General features: G+C 43.7%; 1 protein-coding gene across 2 annotated transcripts in view; it reads left to right on the top strand.

Moving 5' to 3' along the window:
- ACADSB (acyl-CoA dehydrogenase short/branched chain) overlaps nt 1-11,371 on the top strand; it is a 37,453-nt gene extending 26,082 nt beyond the window's left edge. Inside the window, exons 7-11 of one of the 2 annotated variants that reach the window (XM_008685408.2) lie at nt 1,413-1,505; nt 4,000-4,089; nt 7,777-7,914; nt 9,944-10,043; nt 10,975-11,371. In XM_008685408.2, coding sequence (XP_008683630.1) covers nt 1,413-1,505; nt 4,000-4,089; nt 7,777-7,914; nt 9,944-10,043; nt 10,975-11,045 — 492 coding nt within the window. In that variant the 3' untranslated portion in view covers nt 11,046-11,371. The remainder of the gene's footprint in view (nt 1-1,412; nt 1,506-3,999; nt 4,090-7,776; nt 7,915-9,943; nt 10,044-10,974) is intronic. The other variant, XM_040623919.1, reaches the window with a different exon arrangement.
- The last annotated feature ends 12,632 nt before the right edge of the window (nt 11,372-24,003 follow it).

The following is a 24,003-nucleotide window of genomic DNA, read 5'->3' as shown; positions in this document are numbered from 1 at the left end:
GAACTACTGGTGTGCAAGAAAAGTGTCACCGTATGGAGCATGCATGAGAGAGTGTTTTTAAGACTTGGACGATATTCTTAGGTGACATCTTGGCTAAATGTACTTTTCACAAGAGTTTAGGCAAAGAGTGGAAACCTTTCTGCCCGCAGCTGACCTCAGAGCCAATGCTGAGGATTAATCCCATTTATACTTTTTACTTTACATGCTTATGAACCATTTATACTTTTAAACTTGGTACTGACCTCAGAGCCGGACGTGTGGTGCGGTTATACCAAAGGCCACAAGGTGGGGCTGTTGCCCAGTGAGCCTGGGAAAAGACCCACAGTTTAGAGTGGAATCTGTTAAAAGTGAGGAAGAGAAAGAAGATGAAATCAGAGAGGGAGACAAACCATCAGAGACTCTTAACTCTAGGGAATAACCCGAGGGCTGCTGGAGGGGAGGGGGGGGGAGATGGGGTGACTGGGGGATGGGCATTCGGGAGGGCCCGTGATGAAATGAGCGCTGGCTGTTATATGCAGCTGATGAATCCCTAAATTCTACCCCGGTAACTAATCATGCAGTATATGTTAATTAAATTGATTTTTTTTTAAAAAAGCGAGGAAGAGAAGATTGCCAGAATGCTTATGCTTTAGAACTTGGCATGGGTGGAACAGGTTGTGACAGGTTTTTTACCACTCATATTACAACTCGATCATTTGGTTCATGAGTGAGTGTGTGTGCGCCCATGGGGGTGACCGCAGATAGATGTTGGAGCCTCACTAATTCCCCCGGACTGGCTTCCTTCCTGCTTGCCCTTTCTTTCTCTGTTCTGCCCACTCCCTCTCCTGAGGTTATAAAGCTAAATGTATTGTCTTATCGTTCCTAGTCTAGATTTTTTAAACTTAGGAATAAACATGTTAATCCCTCTCTTCTCACCTTCCACCTCTCCCTTGTATGCTCATGTGTGTGCAACACACCCCAGGTGATTTCTGCAGGGATAATAGCCTCAACAGAAGAAAGGATTGACCCTTGATTCAGCCAAGTACTTACATGTTGTCTGTAATTCCCTATATGTTCTCTCTCATATATATGCTAACGTCCGGGTAAGAATCGGGGAAAATTGTTATTCATTCGTTATTGATGGATTGTATGAGATTCCCTTTTTCTAATTCCATTCATTCGTTCAACATGTGCCTGTGCTGGGCGCTAGTGGAAGCAGTAGCAAGCAGCACTGACGTGGGTCCTGTCCTCCCCCAGAGCTGTGTGGGAAGCTGCAGAGAGAGCGACAGAGACCACGGGTAACCTCGGAGTTCACTGAGCCCTGGGCTGGAGTCCTATCACACAAGTTGGGAATGTTGTGTATATAAAACTATATAATCAAAACGAATTATGTAAAATTAAACGTCAAAATAACTGCACATTTTTCCTTTCAGATTCCAGAAGCCAATATCCTGGGACAGATTGGCCACGGCTATAAGTATGCCATAGGGAGCCTTAATGAAGGCAGAATAGGGATTGCTGCACAGGTTAGTCACATTTTAGCCAAACTGCTTGACTCTTCCACAGTGTGGGTCAATTAAAACCTGGAAAGAAAAAATGCAAAGAAAGAAAAAACTGATGCGTATTGGAAGCTTGTGAACACAAGATGGCGCCCTTCCCTTCCGTGAGGTGAAAGAAGGGCTTCTGACTGATTCCTTTCAGAGCCCACTTTGATCAATTATGTAATGCCCTGAGACCCAAACAATGGCTTAGTGGTGACACTTTTTCTGCTTTGAGAACGTTAAGTACTATCCAATACCTAGATCGATAACTTCTCAAATATATTGTAAATTAAATGTGACTTTTTAAAAAAAAATCGCCTTTTCAGTTTTTGAAGTTCATTCTAGAAATTTTTTTAAATTAAGAATACCTCATATTCTGTGTAGTAAGGGTCTGTAATCTGTAAAGAATGAAGATTTGTTGCTTAGTGTTTTGCCTGTGAAAATCAGGCAATTTTGTGTGTGTGGTGCTTGAAATAAAATAGCCGCAATTAAATGGATATACACGATGAGAACTAGTCCATTTTTTTTAACTAAATTTGCCCTTTCTAATGCACATTACATTTTTCTATGAAGTCAAATCAGTTGTTTCCTTGATGAACAGAATGAATAGTGTCTTTGGTTTTATTATAAATGTCATTTTCGGGGCGCCTGGCTGGCTCAGTCGGTGAAGCATATGACTCTTGATCTTGGAGTTATGAGTTCGAGCCCCACATTGAGTGTAGAGGTTACTTAACAATGAAATCTTTTTTTAAAAAATGTCATTTTGTAGAATATATTTGTTTATTTTTAATCAATGAATATCCCAAATTCAAAAACTTACAGCATTGAGATTTTGAAGATGTTACATATATTAGCTATGGGAATAGTTAAATGTTGTATTCCTCTAGATTTTTTTTTTGCAGCTATTAATTTGCTAACAAAATATTCTTAGATCAAAACTTAACCCATGTTTCTCATAAGGCTAGATAATGAGAGAAATGGCTTATCTGTTCTCTTTCATGTTTTTCTGCAACTCACCTTCATCAGAAATGGCATTAAAAACTGTAGGACTGGATCTCCTTGTTCTCAGACGTATAAATAATATAGACGTTCTGGCCGTAAAATACACAGCCTGGGCTTTCATCTAATTACTCCGAGTTACCTTATAACCTAATTAAAAGTTAAGGCCAGGTAGTTATGATTTCTTGGTTGACACTGTGGATGCCTTTTAGAGACAAAGTCACAGCTAACAGCAAAATGAAGGCATCTTGCCTCAAAACCGCAGCCAGAGACTATTAGTTTTTCAGTATTGACAGTGAAGACACTTAACAGAGATGGAAGAGCCTGTTGTGATGGAGACCTGGTCATTTGAATTTTCATGTCAGTGTCGCATATTATCAGAGTGCCATAAACTGTAGTCACAAGAGTTTGGGAACATCATCTTACCCCAGCCAGAAGTGCAGTGGGTTGCTGCCTCACTAAAGTTTGGTTTGGGGAGGGGGGTGTCCTTTAATTTTTAGCACGATATTCTGTTCTGCAGAAAAATTCAGAATAAAAGGCTAAAGGAAAATGTGAATGAACACTAATGAAATATTGGTAAGTTTGTGGGCATTTCCCCCAAAGCTTTCACTATTGATTTTTTTTTCTTTTTCTAAAACCCATGTAGTTTGACATAATGAGATAGTGACTTCACGACCACCTGGCGTTGGAACTGAGAAACCATTTCCGAGCTTGAATCGTTCAGTGGGTTGGTAGCAATAGATGGCTCAGCTGAGAACGCTTTGCCAACATGGCCTGAGTGGTTCCAGTGCATAAATCCGCGTCTTTACCAGGGGCTCTCAGTGTAGCCCTGCAGGAAACCATTCAGGTTTGAAAACGCTTTGCCTCGGCCACTCACGCCCTCCACTCCCAAGGTTTGGATTCAGTCCTTAGACTTCATGTCGCTTTTTTTTTTTTTTTTTAATCAAGTTCCCACAAATGAAACTCATGGGCAGCCAGGGTTGGGAAACTCTGTTCTTTAATATTCTAGTGCCCTTTCCCCTGAAGCTTTTATTAATCCTGATAATATGCAACACAGACGGGAAGATAGGTTAAGAAGTGACCTTCCACGTTGGCCTTCTAGAAGGAATAGAGGGAGCTACTCTGTAGTCTTCGAGGCCAGTTAAGAGCAAAATTTCCATGGCTTGCTTTATGCCTGGAGAATCAGAGCTTAAATGAGAAGCTTCCTTAGAAGTAACCTGGTTGTATGAGCACAGCCGAGCCGGAGGATTTAGCTCTGCTAGAATTAAATACACTCCTATTTATATGAAATCACTCGAATCTTCTCCCAGTCACTGGAAGTTAAGTTCTACAGATGCAGTGGGGGAAGGTCCCACCTTCGTGCCTCCAGTTCTCCCTTACCCCAACGATTCAGTTTGCCTGTAAAAGGAATTTATACCCTGAATAGTTAAGTGTAAACTTATAACAAAATAAGGAATTCTGCTCTTTTTTTTCCCAACAGATGCTGGGACTGGCTCAAGGCTGCTTTGACTACACTATTCCATATACGAAAGAAAGGATGCAGTTTGGCAAAAGGATATTTGATTTTCAGGTACATAATGATTAGCCTCTTTGTACCGAACCGTACTCTTGAGGTTTCCTGCTAATGAAGAGCTGCGTCGTAAAGCGGTGGAGGCAGTCCCCTCCGGGGGATGTTAATGGGAGAGGTGGAGAGGAGGAAGGCATAGGTCCCAGGGCGCTTACCTGGGAATGCCTTGACCTGCTCCAAGGGCAGAACAGCAGTCCTGGAGACCCATCTGTGGCATGACTCCGGATTTCGTGGTGAGCACTTCAGAGGTGTCTCCGCACTGCCTCCCGAGTTCTAGGGCCTGGGGTCTCAGGCAGGCATCCAGGGCCCAAATCTGGGCTGTCTGTCTTACCAGCTGTAGGCCGTGGGCAAGTTCCTCCCCCTCTAAGCCCCAACGGCTGCGTCTCTGAGCTAAGGATAATACTGGGGTGCCTTTGCGTCCCCTAGATGTGTAGAGTATTCACACCATGAGTGTAACAAGTGCTCGGGAAATGGGAACTCTCGTTAGGAATCCTCTGTGCGAGAGCCACGTGGTCATCCTGCACAGACTATACACTACGACGCTTCTTTCTTGTAGATGGTACAGTTCGCTGCCGGGAGTACAAATGAGATGTTCTCCGCTAAGTGCATCGAAGAATGCTGGCCTAGTCTAATGATGTGGCTTCTCGGAGCTCCCCAGTTAAGGGGACCGTGGGTGGCAGTGGCATCTTCCAGTCCATGTTGAGGCCTCGCCAGGTTAGGGAGGGCCCGGAGTGGCAGCTTACCGAGCTTGCTCAAGCACTTTACCTAAAAATCCAGAGTAATTACTTTACATGTTTGTAAAACCTCCCTGTAAGCAGCTCCAGGCTCCAAGTCGAATTTCTTCTTACGTTTCCGGCTCTGTTGGGCGGCATTGTCTTCAGGTGCTCTAAGAAGGACTTGGCCTTACACAAGCACACACAGATTGCATGGGCATAGAGTCTAGGCACGGTGAGCTCTGGCCTGAGTGCCCAGTGAGCATGTGCAGTCAGTTCAAGGCCTGGAAAGACTGAGCATGTCGGGCCTGGCCAGGGCGTCCCCCAGCCTGAGCTGTCAGGGATCTTAGCCGGGGGAAGTAGAAGCACCTGGAGATGGAGTTCCCAAGGACGTTCAGCTAGTCAGGTGTCAAACCATCGGTGTTTCGTCTTGGCTTCTGGTCTTACTCCCATTTCATTATACTAAGTACTTTCTCAGAGCCGCTAACCCATAGATTGCAAGGAAAGGGACAGACTGTGAGGACAATTTGTGGGAGGCTTTAGATCCCCTTTGTACACAGGAAACAATGTGTCTGTGTCTGTGGAGTTGGCGAGGGAGGGATACGGGGTCAGGAGAACTAATAGGTATAATCATGACACTTCTAAAGATGCCTGGTATGGGTAATTAAAAGAAAACTTAGAAATTCGATCTTAAGAAGTAACATTATTAATTTCATATATATATATATTTATCTCTGAAGCTTTGATTAGAGTTTTCTCTAACTGCTTCAGTCTCATTAGAATGATTGGTTTTGTTTTGCATGTTCCTGTCTTTCTCTAGACTACAAGCTCCTTGGGCCGGGATCAGGCCTCTTCATGCTTATTTCTCTCAGTGGTTTATTCCACACGTGGTCTCTGTGCCAGGCCCTTTATTCACGGTGTAGTCAGGGAACCAGGGTGCAGCAGGGGTTTGTCCTCTTAGAGCAAGAGACACGGCAGAGTCACTTTTATGCCTCTCCTGGTACCTAATATGGTCACTGGAGTGTATCAGTCTGGATGGCAACTGTTGGTTTAATTGAAGTGAATGTACTTTTTAAAAAATAATTAGAATCTCTGCATTCCGCATAACAAGAGAACAGTGATACTGGCGTAGAAATAGACAAATTGACTAATGGAACAAAACAGAAAGGCCAGAAATAGACTCATGTGTGTATGGAAGCGTGATGTAGCATAAAGATGGCGTTGCAGATGACAGAGTAGAACGATTCTTTCCTTGCAGAAAAAAATGAGACTGGATCCCTACCTCACACCATACATGGAAAATAGATTTCAGATGTACTAAAGACATAAAGAGCAAAAAACCCCCTTAGTTTTAGGAGAAAACATAGAATATCTTTGTGACCTCATGGTAGGGAAGTATTTTGTAAACCAGGCACAAGAAGGACTAATTATAAAAGATAATAATAATGGTGTATTTGGCTACCAAATTTCTTTCCTCAAAAGATGCCATAAAGTAAAAAGACAAACCATAAGATGATACTCGCTGTACACACAGGTTAGTGGGTGTGCAGTTTGTCGTTATGCTTCCTAAGTGCTGTACACGTAACAGGGTTTTTTGGTGCATATCAAATATTACAGAAAGAAAAGGACAATTTATAGGGTATTTGCAAGCAATACTGTTTTTAACAGTCTGTTCTCCCTGCCGGGCTATCAAAGTCATAAGCACAAGGAACTCTGTCATGTTCGGTGTGGTATCTTTAGTGCTCAGCACAGTGCCTGGCACATAGTAGGTGCTCAATACACATCTGGGCAGACGGAGCTGTTATGCATGAGAAACATATCTGTTTGTAATAAACGTATCTTTGCCCTTATTTCCAGGAAGTTGTTTATAACTATAAATTACTAATACTCATATTCTTACCAACTCACTTCTTTACTTGACTGACATTTAGTCTGTGCTCCATCATCCTTCCGAATTTCAGAATGGTACTGATTTCTTCAGGGTAGTTTTTTTTTTTTTTTTTTAAGTTATTCTTCTGTTTCCTATAACCCTGAAGAAGCTGGTACCTGCTCATGGACATTGCAGCAGAGATACTTGAATAAAGTTACTTAAAGATAACTAGAGCTTCAGGGACGCCTGGGTGGCTCAGTCGTTAAGGCTTCTGCCTTTGGGGGCGCCTGGGTGGCATAGCGGTTAAGCGTCTACCTTCAGATCAGGGCGTGATCCCGGCGTTATGGGATCGAGCCCCACATCAGGCTCCTCTGCTATGAGCCTGCTTCTTCCTCTCCCACTCCCCCTGCTTGTGTTCCCTCTGTCGCTGGCTGTCTCTATCTCTGTTAAATAAATAAATAAAATCTTTTAAAAAAGAAAAAAAGCCTTCTGCCTTTGGCTCAGGGCATGATCCAAGCGTTCTGGGATCGAGCCCCACTTCAGGCTCCCTGCTCAGCAGGAAGCCTGTTTCTCCCTCTCCCACTCCCCCTGCTGTGTTCCCTCTGTCACTGCCTCTCTCTCTGTTAAATAAATAAAGTCTTCAAAAATAATAATAATAATTAGAGCTTCAGATATTCCTTCACTACTTTGTAGCTAACGACATCTTTTAACTGCCCGGAGGTTCTATGCAGAGTCGAAACTTCATGAATTCAAGCGAATAAAAACCATATTCACACTTTCGCTTTGCCAGGATTTAGTTTAAGCTTAATTTTGATCATAAAACGGGTTTAAATTAATTACTAAATGCAACAGTCAAATTGTTAAACCGAATTGTGTGATTATTTTTTAAATCTTGACAATTATACAGAATTACCTGAACTTTGAAAGTTTCCTAAAAACAATTGCATTGTAGATGGCAGACTTTCAAGTATTTCTACAAAATGAAAGCAAATTCCGTTTCGGGGGGTATGTTTTCAGGTTGTCAATGTCCCATATCCAGGCGAGACTTGGAGGATAAGCTGTGTTTTCAGAAATCATAATTCTCTAACTCGGGCTTGCGTGTTCCAGGGGCTCCAACACCAAGTGGCGCACGTTGCCATCCAGCTGGAAGCTGCAAGATTGCTAACTTACAACGCTGCTAGGCTTTTAGAAGCTGGACAGCCATTCATAAAAGAAGCATCGATGGCCAAATACTATGCATCAGAGGTAAAACAACAAACAACCGAAATATGTAATTCAGCCTTCTTCCCCTCCCCACCCCCATTATGTATGATTAATCTTTTCACTTAGGAGTATTGATTGAGCCTTTGTTTTTCCAGTAAAATAGCACAGACTTTGCGGTTCCTGCAACAGAAAAGCAGAATTGCAAACCTTCCATAGAAAAGTGCTTTAATTCTAGGAGGTCTCAGGGTTTTCACAGGCTCTTCAGTGGAAACCGAGTCACCCAATTCAGGTACAACACCCACCATGAATCCCTGGGTGAGCCTCATCTGAATGATGGCATCCCGCCCTGGTTTCTGGTTGGGGCACAGTGAATACCAAGGGAGATCGTGCGGAATGAAAACACCAAGAAGAGATTGTTCATGTTTTAATTGAATGCTTTCTGTTGATTCTTAATGTGTTCTCTGTCTAACCCGGTAGACTTTGGCTGGAGAACTTTGCCAAATCACTGGCTGCTACTTCAGTCTCTGCAGTGTGTCTCAGTCATTCCGTAGCTTGGAATAGTCCCTTAACCTCCCAGCCCCCCAATTTCATCGCCCGCCTCAACCTCCCTTCTGAGTTCCAGACCAATAGATCCAATTTCCACTGGACCTGCCCACCCCATTGTACCAGTCAGAGGTCTGAGCCATCTTGCCATCCTCTTCCCTCTCGTCCCCACCCTGAACCCCAACATCAGTTGCTGAGGATTCTGCTCCTGAGTGTTTCTCGCATTTACATATTTCTCTCCCTTTCTATTGACCCCTGTTGCTCAAGCCATGCCATTTCTTGACCAGATGACCCACTCAGATTGGGCCCTGTTGCTTCCTCCTCCAGTCCAGTCTTCTGTTTTCAGAACATCCAGGAGGCCATGTCACTCTAGCTTAACCTTCGTGGCTTCTCACAGCAAATGGAACAATATTTGTATTCATTTCCTGCTGCTTTTAACTAATTACCAAACATGTAGTGGCCTAAAACAATACAATTTTATTATCTCATGGCTCTGGAGGTCAGAAGTCTAAAATGAGTTACCAATGGGATAAAATCGAAGCTTCAGCAAAGCTGCCTTTCGGAGGCTCTGGGGAGAATCTGTTTCCTCGCTCTTCCTGCTTCTAGAGGCTGCTCGCATTCCTCCCCTCACAGCCCCCTCCTCCGCCCTCAAGGCCAGCAGGGGTAGCGTCTTCAGATCTGGCTCTAGTGCCCCTGCTTCCGTCTTTCCCTTAAGAGGACCCTTGTGATGCCGTTGGTCACACCCAGGCTATCTGGGACCATCTCCCATCTCAAAGCCCTCAACTTACCACATCTGTGGGTCCTCAAGGTCATGTAAGGTAACAAACATTAGTTTCTGGGGATTAGCTTGCAGACATCTTTGGGGGCCATTACAGTCTTCAGCCTGCCTGTCATCGTGAGGCCCGGCTGCCTGTCCATTCTCTTCACAGTTTGCCCTGACCCCAGCCGCTCCCCCCTCAGGTCTCTGAGTGCAGCATTTTCCCCTTGAAGCCCTCCCTCAAGTTCCTCAACGTGAAACGTCCCCTATCTCGTCCTCTGGGCATCAGCAAAGCTGTCGTTTTCTCACACGTTCCTCCCACCCCTAAATCACGTCAGCTTTCCTAGCCAGCTCTTGTGTTGCCCCATAGAGTTTACCCGTTTCTAAGCGTTGGTTTGACGTGTGAACCAAAAGGGCGGTGACGGGCCACCCCCCACCATGGTTTACCCAGTGGCCGGCAGAGTGCGTGATATAAAGAAGGCCCTTGATAAATATTTGCTCAGTGAATGATGCCTGTCGGCAGCACGTGACTCTGTCTGAACAATACCCTAAAAATTTCTTAAGAAAACAGGAATTTTGTGAATGAATAGGGCAGTTTGCATAAATGGTATAGAGAAGGGGACCGAAAAGACAATGCGATCTTATAAAGTAACTTCAGTCCTTCCACGTGCCAATAGCAGTGAATCCATGTTACTAGAATATTCCGCAGGAGTGTTTATGGAACATCAGTTATGTGATCTCAACACGTCGTTTGCTGCTGGGTTTCGACAGGTTGCAGGCCTCACAACCAGTAAGTGTATCGAGTGGATGGGAGGAGTCGGTTATACCAAAGATTACCCTGTGGAAAAATACTTCCGAGATGCAAAAGTTGGTAAATAGACTTTTTTACGTCTTATTTTGTTTTCTTTTATTCCCCTCTGTGGCTGTTGGGGCTGCTGTGTGGGTTTGATTTTAGGTTATTGTACTTGGGTAGAGGCGGCTTCAGTCTCTTCAGTCTTGTGTTTATTGGCTCTCTTCTTTTCTGTGGCTGGGTTTTTTTCACCCACCCCTTCCTTCAAGAAAAAGAAGGATGTATACTTTTTAAAACCTCAAATTGCCTTTTTAAATGCCTCAACAGGCCTTTTAGTAAAAATGCAACAAAATCAGCTGTTGTAATTTTTCTTTCACTAAACACGTCAATATATTTGATGCATTAAATGCCGTCCTTTGAAGCCATGTTCTAATTTCAGCAGCCTCGGGCCTCATCAAGCCTGAGCCCTCTGATGCTCCCCTACCAGGTGGGGAGACCAGCACGAGGGGTTTCCAAAGCCTCCTGTTCCTGAGTGACAGTCCAGACTTACGCATCGATAGTTGAGGGACGACAAACGTCAGCTGTTTCATACTGATTCTGGAATCAGAATCCAATTTCCAAATGGCATATTATCATCTCGTAGGCAGAATGACTTTGTCATATAGTACCATATTCAGGGACATGGAATGATGTCACTGGGGACAGTTTGGGTTTTTCTTTTTTTAAGATTTATTTATTTTATTTTTTCGAAGGAGAGAGAAAGAGCAGGGGGAGGGGCAGAGGGAGAAGCAGACTTCCTGCAGAGCAGGGAGCTGGATGTGGGACTCGATCCCAGGACCCTGGGATCATGACCTGAGCCGAAGGCAGGTGCTTCACCGACTGAGCCACCCAGGCGCCCCGACTGGGGACAGTTTTATAGCAACCACAGAGGCGACATGTAAGAGCGATTTCTTGTGTAGACGCCCAGCTGTGGTGCCCTCCTAATTGTTCCTCTTGCTCCCTTTTGTTTAAGGTACAATATACGAAGGAGCTTCGAATATCCAGCTGAACACCATTGCAAAGTGCATTGGCACAGAATACTGACATGTGAGGGGCCGGGGCCTCTCCCCCTGGTTGCTGGTATAAAATTCTGAACTGCCGTGCCTTTTGGGGGAAGTAACCCTCCACAGCCCTTAGCCTGTTTAAGCCCTTAGTCATGGTTCTTGGGGTGGACCTTTACTGTTACCTGTTTTTCCGGTCTACATCAAAGAGGCACAGGAAATCATTTTTCAAATTTGGGAAGAAATGCATCCGTATTTTCTCCAGAACTGTTTTTAGAGTTGTATACGTATTAATCAGTCCAGCTTCGGGACGGATGGAAGTTTCACTCTGTCAGCATTTGGAAAAATACATTTGCTGTATTACTTACAGACCTGCTCTTTTATATTCGTGTTTAATTTTTAAAATCAAGTTGGAGAAGGCTTGGCCACAGTTGGCAATTCTATAGATCAATTCTGAGTTTCTAAACTAGGAAGAAACTGAAAATGTATTTAGAAAAATCTAAAAAAAGTTTAAGTTCAAAAAAGAAAAATCTGAAAGTTCTAGTTCTCAGTATCTGGAAGTGGGTCGGAAAGAAGTGTATAGTTCTGTAGATTATATGATTGAAGGCATTATTTTAACAAAGTAAAGCAATATAATTTGTTACTGTAATTGACCTGCATAAAAGATGCATTGCATGTTGATTTCAGCAGATCGTTTTAAAAACAAGTCTCTTGGGATACCTGGCTAGCTCAATCGGTAGAGTAGCACGTGACTCTTGATCTCAGGGTTGTGAGTTCCAGCCTCATGTTGGGCATGGAGCCCACTTAAAAAAAAAAAAAATCCCAAACAGGTCTCCCTATTAGCTTTCAAGCATAAAGTTTAAATAATTTGGTTTCATAGTCAGAACATATTCAATATTATAATATTCATTTTATTGTGCATTATTTTTCAACGTCATTTCTTTCTATATTTGAATTAATAGTGTTTCCTCAAACTTAGTTATTGGGCCTGATCATGAGAAGTAATGTGGAAATTATGGCTTGGTTCAGTGATTCTCAAGAGGGAGAAATCTTGTTCTTATAAAGAAGTATATCAAAATCTTAGAAAGAATGAGAGAAGGGGCTTGTAGGGTTTGAAAAAAACATATTTGGTGATGTAAAAAATAATATAAAAACAATTTTATATCCGGGAAGGCAAAAATAAATCTATTCTTTCACAGTATAAATTATAGAAAGGCAAAACTCAACAAAATATATAGCTGGTGATGCCATTTCTTCAGTATTGGGGATTCTCAATGAGGAGGAGAAGAGGACCCTGTCCCCCCCACCCCAACCTCAGGGAGGTGGACAATAGAGTGGTTAGAGTTTTATATTTTCTGAAAAGGTGGCATGGGTTAGAGATGTTGAAAAATGCTTCAAGGCTCATAATCACTACTGTCGATGGGAAGCATTTTAGTACATAAATGAAAAAATCATGTTTATTAAGAAAACTTGACATTTTTAAAGTAGTTTTGCTTTGCACGTTCATGTTTCTTGAATTGGCTTAATTTCTGTGATGCAAATCACAGTTAAATATTCAGAATTAGTAAATACACTAGAGATAGGATTACTTTAAAATATCAGGAAGGGGGGCGCCTGGGTGGCACAGCGGTTGAGCGTCTGCCTTCGGCTCAGGGCGTGATCCCGGCGTTCTGGGATCAAGCCCCACATCAGGCTCCTCTGCTGGGAGCCTGCTTCTTCCTCTCCCACTCCCCCTGCTTGTGTTCCCTCTCTCGCTGGCTGTCTCTATCTCTGTCAAATAAATAAATAAAATCTTTAAAAAAAAAAATATCAGGAAGAAATAAAGACAAATTTAGACCTTGAAGCAAAAGAGATAAAGTCTACTTTTTTGACTTTCAAATAGGGGGATGATAGAAACTCGTTTATCCAGTCTTTCCAAACAAGAAGACAGTATGGTCTGATAAGGAGAGTAAGGGAATAGATGAAATACCCTAAAACGGGGCTGGACATCTTTAATTTCTATGATTATATAAGAAAGAGGTGGACTTGATAGAGAATAGAAGCCAACATTAGTAAGAAAAAATCCCAGCTGGTTCCTGCAGAATTATACACATGTGAAACTACAATAAACCTCGTATTCAAATTAGCAGCATTGGAGAAACTCCTGTATGTATCCAGACCTTGAATTTATATTTCGTGTTGATAAAATTCTAATGGTGTGAATATATGTTGTGCATGTCCCCAAAAGCCAGTTGAAAATTAATTATGTATTATAGTTAATATATCTACCTTCTTCTATAATGAATCATCGTGTTATTTTACCTTTTACCAAAGAGGATGTTGTGGGATTTCCCTGTAGTTCTTCCAAACCTTATACCTTTTTTTTTTTTTTTTTAAGTAGACTCCATGCCCAGCATGGAGCCCAGTGCAGGGCTTGAACTCAGGTCAAGACCTGAGCTAATCAAGAGCTGGACCCTTGGGGCGCCTGGGTGTCTCATTCAGTTGGGCGTCTGACTTTTGATTTCAGCTTGGGTCATGGTCTCAGGATCACCCCAAGTCAGCCTCCTCTCTCAGTGGGGAGTCTGCCTGAGATTCTCTCTCTCTGCCCATCCCCCTGCTCACTCTCTCTTTCAAATAAATAAATCTTAAAAAAAAAAAAAAAAGAAAGAGTTGGATGCTTAACCAACTGAGCCACCCAGGCACCCCAGCCCTGACATCTTTTCTTAATAACCGTGACTTTGGGGTCTTGAAGACTTTCTATCCCGAATTAGTGTCTAGTGGTTCACCTCCTGAAGGTTGTTGTTTTTCTTTGTTAATTTGAGGGTTGGGCCTTCATGGTGCATGGTGAATCCAAACACCAGGAACCACTTGGCTGTATTTGTGTGGGTGGAGCTGGACTCAACCCAACGGCCAAGTCAGTATTGTTAGAGATTTATTTATTTTACAACATGAAAAGGAATCCGTGTCAAAGATTCTGGAATCATGAAAGGTTAAACCTAGAAAGACCTTCGAGAACTATCCAGCAAACTCTCTCGTTCTAAAAGTGAAGGATTCGTAGCCCAGAATGGTTGCCCACGGCCATCCACCAGGGACAAAACAAGACAGAATCCAAATGTACTGGCTCCCAGTTCAGTGCTCTGCCTCTAATTTGACATCATCTCTGTTCAACAGATTTTGGATTTCAGTCTTGTTATACTTCAGTATTCCTGTTGATTTATTTTAGGTTTAACTGACAAAGAGTTAACGTTTCAAAAGCATTGCCACTGACCACGGTCATTCCTTACGTATATTAATCACCTGCCAAAGACACCAGCTCTCATAGGTTAAAACTGGCACGTTGGATGCGAAGATTATTGTGTGTGATTTGGTTTTATGATGATGACGTACGGTCGAAAGTGCGGTAGTTGTGTCCTTGCTGGTGTACTTTTGCTGATCCTTCGTAGAGTGAAAGTTTTGTCTTGATGGCATATATCAACCAGGCTACTCAGGATGACAAAATCAGAATTCTACGGAGAATAAAAAAATACAGCACTCAGTTAACTGGAGATTTTTGCTGCTCTGACAAAGCAAAACTGTTTCTTACACGTACAGATAAAGTAACAAAATAAGGTAATCTCCCTGCAAAATACATAACACCTTTGTTTCCCACACTGATAGCTTGCCTCTCGTGGAAGCCAATTTCGTTTGTGTTCAGAGAAGAGGTCTTACGATGTAGACCAAGTTTAATTTTTGAAGCTAAAGAAACTTTTACTGGAGGACCCTTTTTTTTTTTTTTTTTTTTTTTTACTGAAGCACCTCTTCAGTAGAGAGGTCGCCTCCTTTGAGCACATCTTCGCGGTATAGATTTTCTCTGCCTGATATTTATGCCTGTGCTTTATAGCAGTACTTTTGGAAATTTTATATTGTTGTGCCTTTTACTCAGTGATACACTATAGCCTAACGCCGTCGGAGACTTCAGCCCATCTGCTCCCCGTTATTTCCTACATTAGTTTAGAAATCTAGATATCAGTGCCTTTCTTCTTTTGTCATTCAGTGGAGTGTGCCCAGCAGCCACAGCATCCAAGGATCTAAGTGCCGTTCAGAGCTGAGAAAGACTAGACACTTATTGAAATGTGTGCTCATCTCAGGTGTCGTTTTTCTGACCTCGTTAGTGCATCCTCACACAGAGATTAAACAGGAAAGTACCAAGGCCAACCATATGCAAAAGTATTTCTTTAGATCCTTTAGAATGATGACGCTGAGCGCTAACATCTCTTGAGCTCTCATCAGCTGCTACTCTACACTCTTGGCACGTATTAACTCACAACCCTGTACAGTAGGTGCTTCCGTTAGCCCATTTGACAGGCCAGGACACTGAGGTATGGCGGGCTTAAATAACATGCTTATTGGCACATGACGGAGATGATGCAAACTTGGGCAGTCTGGTTGATGAGGGCCAGCCCAGATTTGTTCCTCTGGTCTTACGGGTTTGTTAATCTTCAGGAGGCTTCGAGTAAGATGTCACTTAGAATCTTTGCAAATGGAGACGCTAGCTGGGAAAAGGGCCTGCAAGACAAATTAGTAGGGGTGGTGGGAGTCCCTGGGTTCTGGGAGAAAGACGGAGGATGGGGTGGGCCAGGCGATGGAAAGATGCAGCTGGAAGGAAAGCAAGGTACTGAAAAGGGCAGTAAAGCAATGCCAGAAAATGTCCTCCCCTCCAGAAGGATCTGGAAGTTACCCTGGGGCAGGAAGAATGACAGCTCAGGATGAAAAGCTGAGTGGGTGGTACAGGGATGTTCCATCTGCATTTATTTGTACAGATAGCTGCCATATAAAGGAAAAAAGCTAACTTGACAACAGTTACTTGCTCTTAAAGACATCATGGTAAGTAGGAGACAAAATAAGGTAGGGCTGCAGCCCAGCATAGCAGTGCTGATGAGTACAAATGGGTTAAACTCACCTATGAAGAATAAAAGATGTTAAGATGGGACAAAAGGAAAATGTAAATCCCAGCTGCTACATCCAGTTAGAAACACCGAAAAACAGCAGCGCGGGAGAGTTGAAAGAGGTAGGACTGCTTCAAGAAGGACCAACACTGAATCAAAGTCACAGGTGGTTTAAAGGATCGCCATAGGGGCGCCTGGGTGGCACAGCGGTTAAGCGTCTGCCTTCGGCTCAGGGCGTGATCCCGGCGTTCTGGGATCGAGCCCCACATCAGGCTCCTCCACTATGAGCCTGCTTCCTCTCCCACTCCCCCTGCTTGTGTTCCCTCTCTCGCTGGCTGTCTCTATCTCTGTCGAATGAATAAATAAATAAAATCTTTAAAAAAATAAAATAAAATAAATAAAGGATCGCCATAAGCAGGCAGGAAGATTGCACCAAGAAGGCCCAGTAGTCATGAACTTTATGTCTCTAACAACATCACTGGGAACTATATAGAGCAAAACAAATAGAAATACGATGAAAAACATCGACAAAGCCATCATCACCGGCGCTGACTCAGAAACCAACAAACCTAGTAGAAAAAGGTAAGCAGGGGTCCAAAGGGTTGGGACCCGGTAATTAACAAGTTTGAGGTCTGTGGGGGAGAACATTCTTTTCAAATGCAAATGCACGGCCCCTCAAATTTGCCACAAAGGAAATTTCTAGATTCCAAAATCATTCTCACACAGTAAGAAGTGAATAAATGGCAAAAAGGTAGGCTACAAAAGGGCTAACGGTAACTTGAAATAACTTTGGTTAATTCAAACATAAAAACAGAGATTACGGATTGTGGACAAAGGTGGGGGAGGCCCAGCTGTCCTGGTCGGCACTTACGGGAGGACAGACAAGAAGGAATGTCATGAACTTCAGGGCAGCAGAGGCTGTAGTAGCGATAAATTAGAGATGCTTAAGTTAAGAGAATAAGTAAGTGATGGGACCGTGCATTACGTCCCGCGTGGCAGCTTCAAAGAGTAAGATCCACGTACTGAGTTGAAATCCTCACCAAATTTATTGTTTGAAAAAAAAAAACCCAACAGTTGTGCACAGCGGTACAAATCTATTTCTCTAAGGCCAAGCACGTGTAGAAATTTTTGTCATCAACTCAGGAAGCGTAGCGGCCACATTGATTGCTGCGTTGAGGGCCTGCGGGGCCAGCACTGGGGGTCAAGCAGCGCGACCCTGGAGGTCATCAGCATTATCTCTACTTTGGGGATTTTTATCTTGGGGGTATAACAGACTTGGAGGGTTGTCATTCAATAAATCTAAGCATACTTGTGTCTTTGAGAATAAAATGAAAGCCACCTGTGGGGTTGCTGAAGATTTTCCCTTTTGTGCATCATTTGACCTTCTACTGATGTTTCTGCTTTTCTCACCTAGCCACAGCCAAGGAGGCCGCTCCATCCAGCCACACAGGGCACTGGACTGACAGACAGAGGACCTTTAAAAGGGATCTGAAACCTAGTCCCTTGGAGGGTTGGCCTCTGTGGGCAATTCGCACGTGCCCCGTGTAAACAGCTGTCCTGCACGAGCCTGTGTCTTTCTCTGCTGAGCAGGACTCTACCGGGAGGGCTTCTCACATTCAGGGACCATCTGACTGGTCCTGGGCCATCTACGTTGGCCTAGGATGAGCACCTTGTCTTTTTGTTGTAACTTGATTTTATGGGATTTGACCTGAGATCTCCAAATGTAGTAGTTATGACCTACAAACAAAAAAAAAATTTTTACATGTGAAATGGCATATTAACATGTACATAATATCCTCAGTGTTGCCTCTTGCCCACGAAATAGTTACTATCTGGTCCTTAGGAAAAAGTTTGCCAGCCCCTGATTAAATTATTGCCTTTTTTAGAAAAGATTTTATTTATTTATTTGTCAGAGCACAAGCAGGGGGCGCGGCAGGCTCCCCGCTGAGCAAGGAGCCCTATGTAGGACTCGATCCTAGGAACCTGGGATCATGAGCTGAGCTGAAGTCAGATGCTTCACCAACGGAGCCACCCAGGTGCCCCTAAATTATTGCCTCTTAAATCAGATTCTGAGAAGGTCAGTCAGTCTGTTTGGAAAACACCAAAAAAATATTAAGGGAAGACATGACAGTCCCCTAGGAACTTGGGGTCATTATTCAATTTCATTTGTAGCCTGTCGGGCCCGATGGGCTCCCTCCTTCAATGTACAACAGTGTTCACGTCTCCTGTCCTTAAAAATTCGAAGCCCCTGTGGGCCATGCCCCAGAGGGCCGCCAGGTTGCCCCCCACAGCCACCCCTCCTCTCAGGGCCTGCTCCTTTCATCTCTTCTTACCTGCCATTCACTTTGTCAGTGGGCTTACACAATGCTGTCAAAAGTTATCTTTTTGGGGCACCTGGGTGTCTCAGTCGGTTGAGTGTCTGACTCTTGATGACAGCTCATGTCATGATCTCAGGGTCCTGGGATCGAGCCCTGCATCAGGCTCCACGCTCGGCATGGAGTCGGCTTGAGATTCTCTCTCCCTCTCCCCCGGCCCCTCCCATTGTGCACGCACGTGCACCCTCTCTCTCTCAAAATAAATAAAACCTTTAAAAAAAAGTTACCTTTTTACCCTTAATTGGTGACCTAGTATACCCATTCCAAACTATAGTTTTGGACACCCCTCTTTTTTCTCAGGCTCTCTGCCTCCTTTGTTTTTTTGACAGAACACCAACTTTTGGCCAACCCTACTGGCTTCTTTTCTCGTAAATGGAAATGCTACCATTTATCAAGATTCTACCATTGTACCTCTTACCATTCTCTGTTCCAGTGTCTGCACTGAACTTTCAAATAACTGAGAAAAAAATGCAGACTGTGGAATGCCATCCCCAGAATTTGCTGGTCCTTAGGTCCGATGTTTATTTTCAGATCTGTCCCGGCCTCGTGTCCAGCAGGCTCTTGAAACTTTATGTCTAAAAGGCCTGAGAAGGATTTGGGTGGGAGGTGGAGATGTGGGGGACTTACACAGTTCCTCGTGGTGTAAAGACTGACAGAGTCCTCAGGGAGAATGGAATAGACCTTTCATGGGCCTTTGGTCCCCCCTTCCCCCATCAAGTCAACTGAGATCCTGATCTACCAGCCAGATCATTGGGCCTGGAATCTGCCTGTTTCAGAACCCCTGAGGGGATTTTTCACTGCACACTAAAAGTTGAGTGTTCCAGTGATTCCAGCCCCAGAGTCCATGTTCCTTTTCAACTGCCCAGCGCCCCAATGTAGGACCAGCTAACAAAACTCCAGAACTGCCTAAACACCCACCTGCTTACAAGGGCAGAGAACCGGAAGGTGGAGCGGGCAGGGCACCTTCCCCTTCGTCCTCCCGAGTTCAGGGGTGACCAGCTCATTACCGATGGCCCATTCTCTCTCCTAATGTGCTATTGAGAAGCTATGCACCAGCTGTTCTCCTGGTTCTGTGGAACCGAAAGCAATTTAGGTCAGTGTGTTCATCACAATTCTCCCACCCCACAATAGGAGGCTTGGTGGGGCTTGCTTTAATGAAATTTTACCTCTATTAAATAAGAGAGTTAATGAAGAAACTGCTGATAAATCACCTTAGATTCAGGGCTTTAAATCTAATAATTTTTCTTGGAGAGAAATGGATTTTTTTTTTCTTCCTCTTGGAGCTAGATACTAACAATAAAGAAATTCCAGAGTTATAAGATTTGGCCCCTTTGGAGGGTGGGAGAACCTGGGGGGAGCACATCTGGTTGAGTGGGCGGCCCCTTTGAGTCTTGCTTTATTTTGCACCCGGCCGTGTAACAGAACCCTATCGCTGTATGGAGTATGTACCGTTCCTTCGCACATTAATCCTCCCTCTGATCAACCCAATTGATTTTTCCAAGTAGACAAAGGCTAAGGATATGCTTATTGATTGCCTCTAAGCTCATTTGAAGTGTATTTTATACTAAAGAGCATTTTGAGACTGAGACAACCCCACGCTTACCCAGTGGGCAAGTCTTGGGAATTACTCAGATTGAAATGTACCAATGTTAAAACAGTTGCCAGATACAGAAAGGTGTGGGGTTTTGTTTTTTGGGTTTTTTTTAACATTACATAGAAAGAAATTTAGGCTCTGTTCACCTGGTCACGTTCTTGCAAGACAGGTCATCACTGGGCGTGGGTGTTCATGCTCTCTTTGGGTTAACACACTTCTCACCTCAGGTGACCCTGGGTTTATAGAGATGTTTGCCTCATTCCGGCTGATTTTTTTCGTCTGAAATTTGTACTGGGCCTCAGCAATTCAAGGCAATTTTCCAGAAGAAGAAAAATTTCCAAAAAGTTTACTTTGTCACCTCTGACTAATAGTATAGATGATGAGAAAGCTGAATCTAAGTGAAATACTGCCCCTTTCCCGGCCGCCCCCTGGGGAAAGAATTGCTCGTTATCATGCAAAAGCCAGAATATTCCACAGCCATCTTTTAAAAAGAGGATCTCTTGAAAGAAAATCCTCCTGTTTCCTTGTTAATGTCCAGCAGAACAACGCGCTCGCAGGGTGGGCTCACTGGTTGGGTGGTTCGTTTGAGGCTTTTATGTTATGTCTCTCAAGACTCGTTTATGTTCTTCTGGAATTGTCCGAGGCTCCTAACTTCTCACGCTTTTTGGGCCCTTATTCCTCTACCATTTTTGCTACAACCTCAGTCTGTGGGTTTCCCCTCTAAAACCCCATGGCAATTTCAGCAAGCCCTAGGATTAGTTTACATCTCCAAGAGGAAAAAAAAATCCATTTCTAAGAAAAATTATTAGATTTAAAACACTTTAAAGTCATCTATCAGCAGTTTCTTTGTTAACTCGCTTGCTAATAAAGGTAAAATTTCAGGACCCCTCAGCATCTCTGCAAACGCCCTCTGCAGGTTAAGCAGCCCAGTGCTGCATGTGCGTGGACCTGGAACCAGCCTATAAGTGGAAGCCTACCTGTGGTCTTCCTGTTTTGATCAATAATTAGCATTTCTAACTAATGAAGAGGGTAAAATTGCAGGGATTTCCTTCTCCTTATGTGGATCCGCTGAAAGTGTATTTCATATATATTTCCATTGTTCTGATAGGTAATTAAATCTTCATTAAATAAAGAATGTGTAAGGGATGCCTGACTGGCTCAGTTGGTAGAGCACGTGACTCTTGATCTCGGGGTTTTGAATTCAAGCCCCACGTTGGGTGGACACATTACTTAAAAATAAAATCGTTAAAAAAACAAAAAAGAATGTATAATGTCCTGTTTGTGCTCCTTTGATTATTATGAGTTTTAAACACTTATGTGGACCATCTCTGTGGAGATCTTCTATTTCTTTTTTTTTTTAAGAAATCTTTTTTTTTTAAAGATTTTATTTATTTACTCGACAGAGAGTGAGACAGCCAGCGAGAGAGGGAACACAAGCAGGGGGAGTGGGAGAGGAAGAAGCAGGCTCCCAGCGGAGGAGCCTGATGTGGGGCTCGATCCCAGAACGCCGGGATCACGTCCTAAGCCAAAGGCAAACGCTTAATGACTGAGCCACCCAGGCGCCCTGGAGATCTTCTATTTCTTGTTTCTTCCTAGCTTTTGTGTTTTCTCATTTTTATGTTTTTATGTTCTATTCCTACTCTGATCTTACAGGTACTCATGAGCCACAGGATTTTTAAAAATAATTTTATTCACAGTGTACGAAAGTGGAATGTATTTTCATAAGAAATGCAAAGTAAAGTTAATACAAAATTTTTAAATTATTTTTATCTGTCCTCAAAAGTTATTTTTAAAGTAAAGTCATTAATATAAAGGACAAAATAAAATCCTAACTATAAGACTTTAATTTTAATTTTTGAAATTTTTATTATTTATTAAATACTTTTTATAAAAAAAAGGCCATCACAATTCTAGCATCCAGTTGCCGTCAGCTGATGTAGCGAATCAGTATCACGTGCCATGCGTGTTCCATCTAGACCTACATAAATAAATGTTAGTCATGCGAATTATTAATATTGCATAACGTCAGCCACCATGTGGAACTGTTGGGAAACCATGCCAATTCATGGAAAATTCTGGAACTGCCCATTGGAACACAGAGGGGCCAGAAAGGGGAAGCTCAGTGCTTTGGGAGATGACCATTGGCTTTGCCAAGAACCTGTTGCACTCTTGTTATCTAGGAGGAAAGGTTTGGCAAGTTAGTAAATTTGTCTTTTTCCCAAGCAAATCCTCCTTAGCTCCAAAGCAGTATCCAAGAAGTGGCTTTCAGGGGCGGGGATAGAAGGGAGCCCAACTCTCTTTCTTTCTTTTTTTCTTTTTAGGATTATATTTATTTATTTGACAGAGAGCGAGAGGCAGCGAGAGAGGGAACACAAGCAGGGGGAGTGGGAGAGGAAGAAGCAGGCTCCAGCAGAGCAGGGAGCCCGATGCGGGGCTCAATTCCAGGACCCTGAGATCATGACCTAAGCCAAAGGCTTAGGTTCCTTGGCTCATGGCAGCAGCTCCAACCTCAGCCTCATCGTCACCTGGCCATCCTCCTTCCAAGTGGATGTGTGTGTCCAAATTTCCTTCCTCTTCTAAGGACACCAGTCCTGTTGGATTTGGGGCCCACCCTAATCCAGTATGACCTCATCTTGATGACATCTGCCAAGATCTTTATTTCTTAGTAGAGTCACTCACATTCATAGGTTCTTGGTGGACATGGATATTGGGAGACACTATTCAAACCGCTACGTGTGGTAACCAGCCATGTCCAGAACTGAAAGAAGACCTATCCTGTGTGAAGGGGCTCTGTGACGACTCATGCATGGCTCGAAAATGATTCTTCTAGAGTGGATCTGTTTATCTGCAAATGTGGTCCTCAGAGTGGCCTCTGGAAGCCCAGTCACCCGGTTCTACCTCCAAAATACTTCCTCATCTGCACCTCCTCCCCTCTCTACTAGCGCTTTAGTCCAGTCTGAGGTGTGACCTCCCTCTCGGAACAGGGCCTCCTAACTAGCTCTCTGCTTCCTCTCTTCCCAGTATCCAACCCATTTTCCACCTCTCAGCCCGAGACAGTCTTATAAATGTAAGTTGGATTATATCCCCCCTCTTCAATGATTTTTCTAGAACTGTGATGTCCATCATGATAGCTACTAGCTGCATATGGCTATTTAAATTTCAATTAGTTGAAAGTAAATAAAATTTAAAATTCGATTTCTCAGTAGCACTAGCCGTGTTCCAAGCGCTCACTGGCTGTGTTCGGCTAATGGCTCCCACACTGGGCAGCGCAGATACAGAGCATTTCTAATATTGTAGAAAGTTCTATAAGTCTGGGCTGCTCTGGAAGATGCAGCAGCTGCTCCCTCAAAGGAACAAGTGAGGGGCTCCTGGGTGGCACCGTCGGTCGAATGTCCGACTCTTGCTTTCAGCTCAGGTCATGATCTCGGGGTCATGAGCTCGAGCCCTGTGTCAGGCTCTGCGCTCAGCGGGGAGTCTGTTTGAGGTTCTCTCTCTCCCTCCCCCCTGGCCCTCCCCCCGCTCACACGTGCTCTCTCTCTCTCTCAAAATAAATAAATCTTAAAAAAAAAAAAAAAAGGAACAAGTGATGCCCAGAGCACTGACTAAGCAAACATTACTGTTCTCCAAGAGCTTTTGGCTTTGAAGCAACATGGCAAATTAATTTCCGGAGTTGGTTTTTGTTTTTGTGGTTTTTTGTTTTGTTTTGTTTTTTAGTATTTTCTCCTTCCTCTCCCCGTTCAAGTAGGCTCTATGCTCCTTGCCTCACATAAGGCCGGTAGCAGCACTTCCTGACTCTTGTTCCTGTTTTCAGTGGAAACAGAGTTTGGAGGCAAGGGGCAACCTAAGTCCAATGTGAAGAAGAAGGCCTCAGGAGAAAAATAAATTTGCCTCAAACGAAAGTACAATTTTCTAGGTTTGGGAGACGAGAGGGGTCTTCATGTCCCACACGTAGCCTCGACTAACCCCATGGGACTGTGTGCAGGGAAGGTGTAGGGGACACCAGGGGACTGGATCCCAGGCACAGCCGTCGGGCCTTGATCTCAGGCATGTCCCACACAAAGCAGAGAAGCCAAGCAAGAAATTCCCCGGGGCCAGGAGAGCAGACCTCTCTCTCTCCTGGAGGCGGGC

This window comes from Ursus maritimus, unplaced genomic scaffold (assembly GCF_017311325.1).
Source record: "Ursus maritimus isolate PB19 unplaced genomic scaffold, ASM1731132v1 scaffold_7, whole genome shotgun sequence".
NCBI classification, from domain to species: domain Eukaryota; kingdom Metazoa; phylum Chordata; class Mammalia; order Carnivora; family Ursidae; genus Ursus; species Ursus maritimus.
This window is presented reverse-complemented; position numbering and strand designations above follow the sequence as displayed.